Source organism: Rhipicephalus microplus, chromosome X (genome assembly GCF_043290135.1).
Source record: "Rhipicephalus microplus isolate Deutch F79 chromosome X, USDA_Rmic, whole genome shotgun sequence".
Lineage (NCBI taxonomy): Eukaryota > Metazoa > Arthropoda > Arachnida > Ixodida > Ixodidae > Rhipicephalus > Rhipicephalus microplus.
In genome coordinates this window covers 94,445,914-94,458,504 of record NC_134710.1, presented here as the reverse complement: position 1 = coordinate 94,458,504, position 12,591 = coordinate 94,445,914, and the positions used below count along the sequence as shown (strand labels likewise).

The following is a 12,591-nucleotide window of genomic DNA, read 5'->3' as shown; positions in this document are numbered from 1 at the left end:
TTTGATTAATGAGACATGCATAAATAATTGGCTTAGGTATCGAACCTAACGTTCATTTCATACAGTGATAAAGTTACTGTATATTTTCACCTCATTTGTTTCTTTTTCGCAGAAAAATTTCAAATTATGCATTTTGATTAATGAGACAAGCATAAATAATTGGCTTAGGTATCGAACCTGGTATTACGAAATGTCCATTTGAAACAGTGTGTTCCCAAATGTCACAGCCTTCATCATCATCATCATTATCAGCCTGACTACGTCCACTGCAGGACGAAGGCCTCTCCCATGTTCCGCCAGTTAACTCGGTCCTGTGCTTGCTGCTGTCAATTTATACCCGCAAACTTCTTGATCTCATCGGCCCACCTAACCTTCTGTCTCCCCCTAACCCGCTTGCCTTCTCTGGCAATCCAGTCAGTTACTCTTAATGACCAGCAATTATCCTGTCTACGTGCTACATGCCCGGCCCATGTCCATTTCTTCTTCTTGATTTCAACTATGATATCCTTAACCCCCGTTTGTTCCCTAATCCACTCTGCTCTCTTCTTGTCTCTTAAGGTTACACCTACCATTTTTTTTTCATTGCTGACTGTGTCGTCCTCAATTTAAGCTGAACTCTCTTTGTCAATTGTCAAATTAGTCATTATATGCCGCTGTAGCGCGTAATAACGAACTAGCAGCTAGCAACCAATGGACACGCGGCATCAATCTGGATAGTCAAGTAGCCAAGCCATTCAAAGCCAACTGACTGTCAAAATGGGGTCTGTCAGGGAAGGTGCAGGTAGGTGTTCTGTGGTGCAGTTTACTAGTGAAGGTTCATGTTCTTACAACGGCACTAGTGAAGGTTCGTGTCCTTTGTTTGTGTGCATGGTTAAAAGTGAAATGTGTGAGAGTATAAGTCGTAGGTGATGACAGGAGGTAAATTGTCGTGTTGATGGGTGCACTGTGCTGCTCAACGTTCAGACTGATCATGGATGTATTGTCACCAGCCGAACGTGGCGAGGTGTGGTTCAAAGCAGCCTGGAACCCCAGCCAATCGCGATCAATTGAGCTTCGAAGCAGCCTGGTCCCAACGTGAAGGGATCGACTTCTGCATCTGACACATGACCCGACCTCGGGCAAGTCAAGTCAACGCCCGTGTCGAGTGTACTGGTAGGCTGTTAGAGCGGAGCCTCTAACACTAGGGAGTGCATTGGGCACGATACACGTGGTGATGAGGACACTGTGTCAAACTTTCGAGGAAGGTTACAAACGTGGTTGCTTGAGCTGTGTTGACTGCCTTGATACTGCTTTTCTTTTTTCAGACTATACGCGGAGTTAAATGCCTGACAAAGCTGTCAGTGGTCATTAATTACTGTTAAATAAATAAATTTCAGTCAACAAGCTTTGTTTGTTTTGTCACATGTCTGTTGATTGATACAGTGTATATACACGAGACCTTGCAGGTGTTTTTCTTTTGATGTATGGAAATATTATAAAAAAAAGTAAATCCTGAGTAGTATCACCGCCCACAGTACTGAACCGGCCACACAATCATTGTTGTGAAAAGATAATGAAAATGTCCTGAAGTGTAGTATTGAGGATGTGCTGAGATTGTTATGTGTATGGACAAGGGGACGGGATTAGTGCCATTCTAGTACCATAAGAGGACATTCTGAGGGCGTCATATTGTCCTCACGGAGGCATACTGAGGACGTCTTGAGGTTGTGTTTGTGTTGTCTGGGAAGGTTTAGCGAGCGTTGGGCTACAGTGCCATGAATACTGTGAACTAGTATATACCATGAACTTGAGGTGGTTAAAGGTGGGAAGTAGACAAGAAGCACAAGCCGTAAGAAAGTGTGCGTGTGCCACCTCTCGTTTAGTCCTTGGAATGTCCGCTGGATGGCGATGCTTCTATATGGGGAATATATGATGAAACGATGCGAGATGGTGGTATTTGGAGTGTTGAATAGATAGACAAACAGACACACAGACAGATGCATGGATGGATGCACGGATGGCTGCACGGACGAATGGACGCATGACCGGACGCAGGGGCGGATGCATGGACGAAGGCAGAGACGGATGCACAAATGGACGTGCTGACGCACGAACAAATGCACGCATGGACAGGAGGATGGATGCACGGACGGTCACACAGACAGACACATGGACGGGCGGAAGCAAGAACGAATGGACGGACGGATGCTTCGCCCCACTCTCCGCCATTCACCCCGTGGATATGCTGCCGTTTTTTTGCACTGAGTATATGGGAAACCAAACAAACACTCCCATGTTCGTTTTATGCAAGAATTCGTTTTAACAGAGCTCGTCTTTACGGGAATTTACTGTATTTTCTTTGTAATGCTAAAAAGTGAATGGGTTACACTGTGCATCTCCTGTATATCCATGCCCAGCCACCAGGCTCCAAATACTTGCTCTATGAAAGGTAGCACTGCCATGGCACAAGTATCTCACCTTGCAAGGAATCCAACCACACAATCACTGAGGAAGTGTGGAAGCACATGAAAAGTGTTGGGGGAGACAAAACAGCGGCAATGCTGTAAACAACCAGTTAGATGGTCACTGCAGGTATTTCTGGTAGGCACATTCAAGATAACATGTTGATGATGATGACGACCTAAGAAATGGTGGCAGAATGTTCAGCGAGCATTTTAAGGTATTATAGCTATCATATTTGTCAGGCACAGGTTGCCACTTTCATGTATCTAGATGTACTGTTTGTTGTTTCTGTTGGTGCTTAGTCAGTGGTGGCGGCAGCTTTGTGATGCTGTTTGGGAAGGCTCTTCCTGCAGCTCCTCTATCTTGCATTTCTTTCAGGAAGAATCAATTATTATTATTATTATTATTATTATTATTTCAAATGAGAGCAATCAACCAAGAATGTCCATTCAGACAAGCATACGTAGGCCTTATTACAAGCCTTTTTTCTGAGCAGAGCCAATGTGTTCTGTACTCACCTGATATTCCTAACGATACCTGACAACCACAGCAAACCAAAATGTAAATGGCGAGTCAGCCTAGAGCTCTGGAAGTTTCACAAAAGAAAAAAGATTGTCCTCCACCCACTAGTGAGATGATGCTACAAAAATGAAAGTTAATAGTTCTGTTCTTGCAGATAACATTGGATAAGTACTTTATAACACTGGTCTTGAGACACTTTCACAAAGCAAGTGGCATTTTTACAACACTTTGATAGGACAGTAAATGTTTCTATATTAACTCACCGGAGGTAGATTTTCCTTCGTTTCAGGAACTTGGTCGTCAATCATCTTCGGATCTGTTGATGAGAAAAATAACATAATAATATCTATCCAGAAGTACTCAAGTACATTGGCACCCAGCTGTGACTCATGTTCTCAAAACGTACGGTTTATTAGCGACAACAGGAATCACAAAAGCCTGGGATAGTACATGCAAAATAGTTGATTGTATTATAGATAAACACTATAATGTCTTGATTCAACTGAATTTTTTTGCACATGGCAAAAGAAACCCTGCATTTACTTTTGGGAAAAGTTAATGAGGGTCACATGCATCTGAAACAAACTCGTTTTTAGTTCTTTCCTTGCAATCAACAGTGCATGCTCTCCTATTTTGGAAACACACTTTTTCTATGTTTGCCCTTTCAGCTTTCCTATCCTGATTCCCCGTATGCTCACAAGTTACCAGGTTTTGAAAAACAGCTGCTTTTGACAGGGTAGTAGCAGGTTGGCATTCAAGAAGCAAGCTAGGAGTAGCAAGACAAAACAGGAGACACAGAGGGCAAAAAAAAAAAATAGCATTCAAAACTTATTTTCATGCTCTGCTAGGAACATTTTTTAAAAAAGCACAAGAACAGAATTCACAAAACGTTTTCAGAATTCCAAGCAATTCTGTAAAAGATATGCTAGCCTTATATTTTCTTTTTTTATAGTAAACTTGTTTTGTTGACAAAATGATCTTGAAAAAAATAAAATAAAATAAGATCCAAAATGTCACGAAGAAAACTTAGCAATAAAGCAGTAATAATTTTAACATGGTAAAGAAGGAATAAAAAAAATATTGTTAAATTTTAAAATGTTTTCAAATTTTATTGACTGGCAAGTGAAATCTATCAACCCACTGAGTGAAGTGAAAAGTAACTATTCTAGCTAAAACAAGCCCTTCAACAAGTTCCAGTGAAAATTGCGCCAGCACACAAAGTTGTAAATGCCATCCATCTAGGCACTGTTTACTGTAGAATATTACAAATCAATTTATTACAGGAGGGGTTGAAAGAAGTTGGACTTTCATGTTACCAGCTAACCAGGACATGAGAGCTTTGACACAGCCACAATCAAGGCTGTATCATGGCTGCATCAGCCTTGGTGTAAGCCTGGTAGACTTCACCCTGTTCTCAAAACTAAAAAAGAAGTATGCAAAGTCATCATTTCAGTGGTGTTGCTGTCATCCAACAAGACGTCACAGAGCCTTTGCATCATGGGAATCACGTAATCAGCGTGTTGACACCCAAGCAAATTATTTTCAAGAATATAAATAATATACACCGATTGGGTTAATAAATTTTTTTTTAGCAGATCAAGCCTCTTCCCTGTACAGTGTACCAAGATACCTAGACGATGTCAGTCAGGAAAATAGAAAAACAGCTTCTTGCAAATTTTAGCACAAGTAAAACATGCCGCATTGCAGCCATGTGCATTTCAATACAGTTTGCACTTTTATGTGTGCAAACTAATGATTATACAAAATTCTATGCACCCATGTACAATCCTTGATATTTTATGCAATCAAGGGTTCATCGAAGCCACCCTGGCTTCGATGAACCCTTCAAAGGCTCTTTGGTCCATCGAAGCCAGGGTGGCTTCATCGAAGCCAGGGTGGCTTCGATGAACCCTTCAAAGGCTCTTTGGTTCATCGAAGCCAGGGTGGCTTCAAGGTGGCTTTGATGAACCAAAGAGCCTTTGATTACGAAGAGCCATGTAGCAATACCACATTTCAAGGACCAAAAGTATAACATCACAATGAAACTTATATGGGAAACAAGTATTTTCGTCAGTGCATTTTCTATACTTTATAAAGTAACTTTTTGACTCAATATGCCAAAACAACAGTCTCAACAAGCAGCAGACTGTGGTGGTCCCTTACAGTTTAATTTTGGCCATCTAAGCAAAGATGCATTTTTGCCTTTAGCTGACCAGCATCACACCACACACACAATCTAAATGTGGTTGTCACGAGCATTATCAAACCCACGAAATCAGCAGCCCAGCGAAGTAGCCATGAGCTGCTGTGGAGCTGCTGTTTATGAAATTTAGCATACTAACGTCAATACAGAACTAGAAAATGTTCGCAGCAGAAAGAAGAACACACGACATTATAATAACATGGGCAGTACAGCATTTTCAGGGCATCTGAGGGGCAGTGTGGATGAAAGCTGGAACCAGGTCGGACTGTTGGGGTCGCTGAGGTCCCAACCCACGGACCAGACAGGCCGAGTGCCAGATTTAGTGCCTCTGTGTCACCCTGCAGGTGCTAATGGCACGTTGTTTTTCACTTACAACACTAGCGAAATGTTACTTCCTACCGACCACTACATCATAAAGAGTGCAAACCAGAGCTATCCCCTATATACACTGCACACATATACATATTGTGAGACGAAATTCAAGCCACAAGACTCTTCTTTATCTGCCCTCAAGCCAGAGCCCCGCTGCTCAGGCCAAAGGGATGATGATGGGTATTTACAGATGAAAGGCTAAAGTGCATGAATGATGCTCACACTAGTTTTCGCCGAGCGCCATACTTGAACGCGAAACGTGAACTACCTCAGTACCACGGCAGCGACGGTCAGCAGGAAGATCAACAGAAATTACATGGTAGTTAACGGGGATGTTTGCTCAAAGATTACGCAAGTTCCAACAAACCCCGACTGGAAGTTATCACATAATCCGGCAACACAAGAAGGTGTCGAAAGGAGCACTTAATCACCAAGGCAGAAAGAGATGTATCGATGAGAGATGTCATACCGCTGCTTGCGATTATGTTGACTGGCTACCGTTGTGAGACCCCCCCCCCATATCAACACATATACATATAAAATGCCAACCGTGCTGTAGCACAAGAATGCAGCAGAAGAAATGTCTCCACCATTCATTACGTGTATTCTGTTTCGCACAACTTGAAGAGGAAAGGGCGGGAGATAACATAGTGTTCACTACACCTCACAAGCTGGCAAACATGTGTCGGGTGGTTAACGAAGGAAGAAAAACACCTGTGTGCAGAATAAAGCATCACGACTAGTATGTACAGTGCACCGAAAATGTGGTTTACGCAATGATATATTAAAAGAGCACAAATACAACACAACGAAACAGCTATCAGGGCATCTAGATATCCACTGTAAAGACTGCGGTTGCGCACCTTGAATTGAAAACACTGGCATCCTGCACAGATCAGCTGACAAATTAACAAGGGAGGTTGTTGAAGCCCAAGAGGTCAGCATGCCCTCTGTTTTGCTTTCAGATAAGTGTGCCAGATTTCTTGCTGGAACAGGTTTGCACATGCCGTAGGATTTACCATGTGATGCACTGTCATATCTCTTGTTACCTTATTTCTACTGTTTATTCATGTAAAGCCAGTATTTATTCCGAGCACATACTGGCTCAATTTTCAGTTGTTTGTGCACCTTTTGTACGTGCCCATCTCGTCTGGTCTGTTCTTGTCTCCGGCGCTGTCTCTACGGCAAATATGAACCAACTAGCCTAAAAGTCCATCTTGACAAACACCTGCTAAAGTAACGTCCAGCGTTGAAGCCGATAAGACCTTCCCACCGTTTGGTGGAAGGCTTTAGCAGTGCAGCGAATTATTGCGTTGCGCCCTGTTTGGGGCTGCAACCACGGTAGTTGACTAAAACGTTTTTCTGGAGAATTGTTAAACACTGATATTACTGCGCTGAAGGAGCTATAGAATATCACTGCAGTTAGCGCAGGACGCATCGCGAAGTGGCAATGAACATTACTGACCCTGTAGTGACATGGGTTAATCACTGACACTGACAAATAAATATGCATCGCAAACAACACACTCGGCACTAACCTTAGCAACTGCTTATCGTTATGGCTAGGCTGAGACAGCCAGCAAGATTTACTCAACATGACATCATGGCGAACCATCTGATAGGCAGAGGTGCCACAACCATAGAGTAACATAGTTTACTACTCTATGGCACAAGTGAACACTAACATTAAAATGAATAGCGTAGCCTCAGTGACCGACACAAATGAGCCAAAACTTCAAAAGAGTTGACTGCTGGGCGAGTTCGCATTTTGACATAAAAACCATCATGTGGGCGCAACTAAAACAACACACAGGAAGAGACAGACAAGGACAGGCACAAACTATGACCGGGCTTTTCCAAGAAAGATGTACACCTTTATATATCAACACCCTGGGCAGGAGCGCAGCCACAACAACCAAAAAATTTAAACCAGACGAGAAAGAAATTGGAATTAAGCGTTGTACAGCACAAAGGAAGTTCTACTTATGCACTCATCACCTGTTTTTTTAATTAAAAAAGCTTCTAGCATTTTGCCAGCCGTTTATCTCTACTGTTGCCAAGGATTTTTGCACAGCGAAATCACAGTTCACAATGCGGGCAAACCAAGCAGTGGTCAACAAGGTGACTTTTATTCTTATTAGATATTTTTTGTTCCCTGAGTCAGTCATTGAGGCAGCATCCTGTCTGGCCGATGTAGACTTTGCCACAGGACACGGGAATCTCATACACGGCATTGTTAGCACACTTCACAAAACATTTCTCATGGCTTTTTAGGCATCGCCCCTTTTTCTCCACACAGGGTCGGTCATCATGTCTGTAGCTGAGACGCTCCTCAAGAAAATGAAGCAGGGCAGCTCAAAAGATCCCGCCAAGCCGTTGTTGAACTGGCAGAAGCCAAAGTTCCTCCATGCGTTTTCAGCGGCAGTAGACGCGATGGAGGGACTTTAGCAGAGGCCAGTTATGCTCCAGTACATGCGCAGGGTCACATACAGCCTGAAAGAAGTGGCTAGTCGGTTCAACGTGCCGTTGCTTTTATCGGCCCCGAAGAAGCTCGCTCAGCTGAGCCGGCGTACTATATGTGTGAGGAAAAAGGAGGGCTGCCTAAAAAACCATGAAAAGCGTTTTTTGAAGTGCACCAACAATGCCGTGTACGATATTCCCGTGTCCTGCGACAAAGTCTACATCGGCCAAACAGGGCGCTGCCTCAATGACCGACTCAGGGAACACGAAAGAAATCTTAATAACAAGGAGAGGAGTCACCTTGTTGACCGCTGCTTGGCTTGCCCGAATTGTGAACCACAATTTCGCTGTGCAAAAATCCTTGCCGAAAGTAGAGATAAAACGGCTCGCAAAACGCTATAAGCTTTTTTCATTAAAAAAACAGCTGACGAGTGCGAAAATGAAACTTCCCTTGCGCTGTACAACGCCGATTTCCAATTTGTTTCTCGTCTGGTTTTAAATTTTCTGGTTGTTGTGGCTGTGCTCCTGCGCAGGGTGTTGATATATATAGGTGTAAACCTTCCTTGAATAAGCACGTCCGTTGTTTGCGCGAATCTTTGTGTGTCTCTTGCTGTTTGTTCTTTTAGTTGCGCCCTCACGATGATATTTTATGCGCCAAAACTCGCACTGAAGATAGACAGTAACCGTTACCGTAAGTACTGGTCGACTGGCAGTCGCCAATGAAAGAATGCCGCACAATTAGCCATTACTTACTCAGTGTTTCACTCGCGGTCGCCTTAAAAACGATGGTTCTTGGATGGTGCCAGATCAAAAATTTGTTATTCGATAGAATAGAAATACAGTGGGCCTATAAACACTAACACTGCGCGCCACATCCAAGCGACAAAATATTATAAAATTGTTTAAATTTGGCGGTAGTTATTTTGACGTACCACGTCGACATAAGGCATTTTGTCTTGGCCATCGTGGCGTGTACTATTGGCAGGGAGAAATAAAAAGTTTCCTCCGTGACGATTGGTTTCTTTTTTTCTTTTTTAGCATATCATTAAACGCTCTTAGCAGAGTTTATTAATAAAAAATAAAAGAGTAACTGCTCTCAGTGGTCGATAAATTATTGCTTAACCGCAGCATAAGTAATAGCCATAGAGCAAGATTAGAGTTTCCTGCAGTGCACACAAAGAACGACTCCGCCAGGCCCCAGAGTTATTCAATCATACGAGTTGCGAAACTACGTTCCGAAACCCGGATGCAAGTTTACAACTGCCAACGTTTTGAGAACTAGGTAAGTTGCAAAACTCCCCGCGTCAACCAAGAAGGTATTATAGAACCTCTAGAGTGGCAATCCCGGCCGCTGCCAACGAGAGCGAGTGAAGCCGCCAGCGGCCATATTGCTACAAGAAAAACAGGGTGGAACCGCCATAGACCGCAATGAAATACGCGCGTTGCGCGCGTCGGTTTGCAGTTTTACGATAAAAAATGAGATGGAAACCACTTTTAGGTTACACCAACGAATAGATGCCTTTTCTTGTCTATTGCACAAATTATTTCATGCACCTATTGTCAGCTGCACGCTTTCAAGTCAATCTGTTGTCGAGGGATGCTTCGCACCTTGAGGTTGCTGGCGCACTATTGCGGTACAAAAGGGCTGTAGTATATATTAGGCTTTTAAGAAATGCACCTACCGATACTCAAGATCAAGGGGAATGCGACATTTGCTCCCCTCTTTCATATATTATGTGCTTGTGTGTGTGTCGGCAGATTACCAGACAATATATATATATATATGAAAAAATTACCAACTGTGAGCAGGAATCGAACCTACGACCTTCGAATTACGCGTTCGATGCTCTAACCACTGAGCTATCACAGCGGCCCTCCCTCCATCCACTTTTTTGGGTTTATCTGTGAATTTAGAAGTAGGAGCGAAGGTCGTAATTCGAAGTAATTCGAAGGTCGTAGGTTCGATTCCTGCTCACAGTTGGTAATTTTTTCATCCACTTTTCTTTCTTCTTATTTACATTCCATTGATTTTAATAACATCCCCTGTACATTCCTTGGCATTACTGTCTGTTATCTCATTAATATATATATATATATATATATATATATATATATATATATATATATATATATATATATATATATATATATATATATATATATATATATATATATATAGGTATGGGATATGGCACAACGGGAGCGTTGTCAACAAGCATAAATATATTTATTTCCCAACAGTTTCGGGAGGGGTCCTCCCTTCATCAGGGGATGAGTTATACTGACATTAACTTCCAAACTTCGTTAATGCCGCGTCCCTCTCGCCTTGAAACATGTTTGCGAGAGTGAGAGAGAACTAAAAAAAGGAAAAAAAAACAAAAAACAAAAAGTGGGAGAAAAAATACGAAAAAGAAAAAGAAAAAAAAGAAAGAAAGTAAACAAGAGAAAGAACCACTGTCAACACTGAGAACGAAACCAACTGTCCGTGTACGTCCACATAAGGTTCTCATCACGTGCTGTTCAGTTCTCGACGTGTGTCGGGCCACCCAAGATTGTCGCCGCGGTGCCGGGAGGGTCCGTGAAGGCGTGCGTAAAGAAAGGGTTTCCCCGTAATGGGTCGGTCTGCTGCTGAAAAACATTTATTTACAGATGTTATTTACAGGGAGGGTGGGAACGGTCCTTAAGGGGCCGCCCCGTGCAAACACTAGGTGAGCTCCCTCTTACGGGAGCCCATTGGCGTTGGCTGCGGCCCGGGAACACTCGACCAGGGCCCGTTGCGCCGTCAGGTCAGAGCAGCCGAGCAGGTCTGCCTCCCAGTCCTCCCGCGAAGGGTTGGGTAGTGGGGTAAGGTTTGGGGTTTTTTGGCATGCCCACACCATGTGGTAAATGTTCGAGGAATTTTCCTCACAATGCGGGCACTTCCCCGTGCAAGCGGGGTCAAAGTGTTTTATGATTGCCGGGCACAATAGAGTTCTAGTATAAAGGCGAAGGAGGATCAGCTCCTCCGCCTTCGTGAGGCCCTTACAGGGTTTCGGATAGACGTTATGGCCGGATTGATATATGGCCGGATTGATAATGGGTCGGTCGGCGTGCGTAAAGGAAGGGTTTCCCGTTAATGGGTCGGTCGGCTCTTTACCTTTAATCTTCATCCGTTTCCCTTCAATGGTCATCAAGTGGTAGGCGAACGTAAACACTCTGTATGTGCATGTGGAAAAAAGAAAAAAAGGAAGAAAAAAAGAAAAACAAGAAAGGACAGTGTACACGTACGAGTCAGTCAGAAAAAAGCATGGTCTCCAGCTATCAATCTTGGTCGCCAATTTCCTCCTGGCTTACTTCTCGGAGGCAGTTGAGTTTTCCGGGTGTCCTCGTTGATGCCGGCTACTAATGTTCGAAATTTGAAAATAAAATATGCCTCACGCTGTTCGCGCTCGCGTCTGTTTGAGAAACCGGACTGCAAAAGAGTTACGCTGATATTTTCAAAACTGTGGTTTGGCAGGCGCAGATGTCTAAATAAAGGTAGCTTCGGCAGTGAAGTGGCGTGGTACCGGTGATTATTGAACCGCAGCCGAAATGGCGTGTCTGTTTGGCCGAAATAGCCCCGCCGTGGTGGTCTAGTGGCTAAGGTACTCGGCTGCTGACCCGCAGGTCGCGGGTTCAAATCCCGGCTGCGGCGGCTGCATTTCCGATGGAGGCGGAAATGTCGTAGGCCCGTGTACTCAGATTTAGGTGCACGTTAAAGAACCCCAGGTGGTCGAAATTTCCGGAGCCCTCCACTACGGCGTCTCTCATAATCATATGGTGGTTTTGGGACGTTAAACCCCACAAATCAATGTTTGGCCGATATATTCTTTTCCGCAGATGTTGCAATGTAGCATGTATATATGTATATATATATATATATATATATATATATATATATATATATATATATATATATATATATATATATATATATATATATATATATATATATATATATATATATATATATATATATATATATATATATATATATATATATATATATATATATATGGAAGTAGAAGTAACTGAAGCTAAAGTTAGAAAAGAGAATTAATTAAGTAAGTAAAGTGGGAGTCACCAGAACTTTTTCTAGAGCTATCGAATACTAACCAATTCACAGGCGGAACCAAAACCGAAGCACCGATGTCGCGTGCAACCGACAAACTCCAAGAGACGTACCCAAATGAACCATTCATAAGAACGTTTGCAGTGGCGTAAGTTCAGCATCATATTTGTGATGATGTTTATTCAACCAGACAAGTGGCAACGAGGTCGCAACGAAAAATGGCCGTACGGCAGGTCTGGCAAAGGCGGCACAGGTTCTCGTGCAATCAGAGCGTGGGGCTTTTTGTACTCTTCCGAAGGCGCATACGCGTTGGTGCGTATGCTCCACTACATATTTATCAATTTCCGTTGGCGACGTGTGTTGTCATGGCAAGCACAGCCTTCAGGGCCTAGAAACGAGATAGCTCGATGTTGTACGCCACTCACTCATGTTGGCAACTTCGTCAATCGGTGTTTTGGTTTCGGTTTCGTCGGCAAGATAGAACAGATTTAAAAGGTGTCTC

The 12,591-nt window shown here is 43.1% G+C and overlaps 2 protein-coding genes and 1 non-coding gene across 3 annotated transcripts in view; 1 reads left to right on the top strand and 2 right to left on the bottom strand.

Moving 5' to 3' along the window:
• Nucleotides 1–8,903, bottom strand: part of LOC119176239 (uncharacterized) — a 160,094-nt gene extending 151,191 nt beyond the window's left edge. The window contains exons 1-2 of the mRNA XM_075877287.1: nt 8,753–8,903; nt 3,228–3,280 (exon numbers count right to left, since the gene is read on the bottom strand). Coding sequence (XP_075733402.1) covers nt 3,228–3,272 — 45 coding nt within the window. The 5' untranslated portion in view covers nt 3,273–3,280; nt 8,753–8,903. The remainder of the gene's footprint in view (nt 1–3,227; nt 3,281–8,752) is intronic.
• Nucleotides 8,904–9,177: 274 nt separating this feature from the next.
• Nucleotides 9,178–12,591, top strand: part of LOC119176238 (uncharacterized) — a 34,394-nt gene continuing 30,980 nt past the window's right edge. Inside the window, exon 1 of the mRNA XM_075877290.1 lies at nt 9,178–9,281. The gene's annotated coding sequence lies outside the window, so the exon portion shown is untranslated. The remainder of the gene's footprint in view (nt 9,282–12,591) is intronic.
• On the bottom strand, nt 9,797–9,869 carry TRNAT-CGU (transfer RNA threonine (anticodon CGU)). Its single transcript has one exon. It is a non-coding gene; the product is annotated as a tRNA-Thr (tRNA).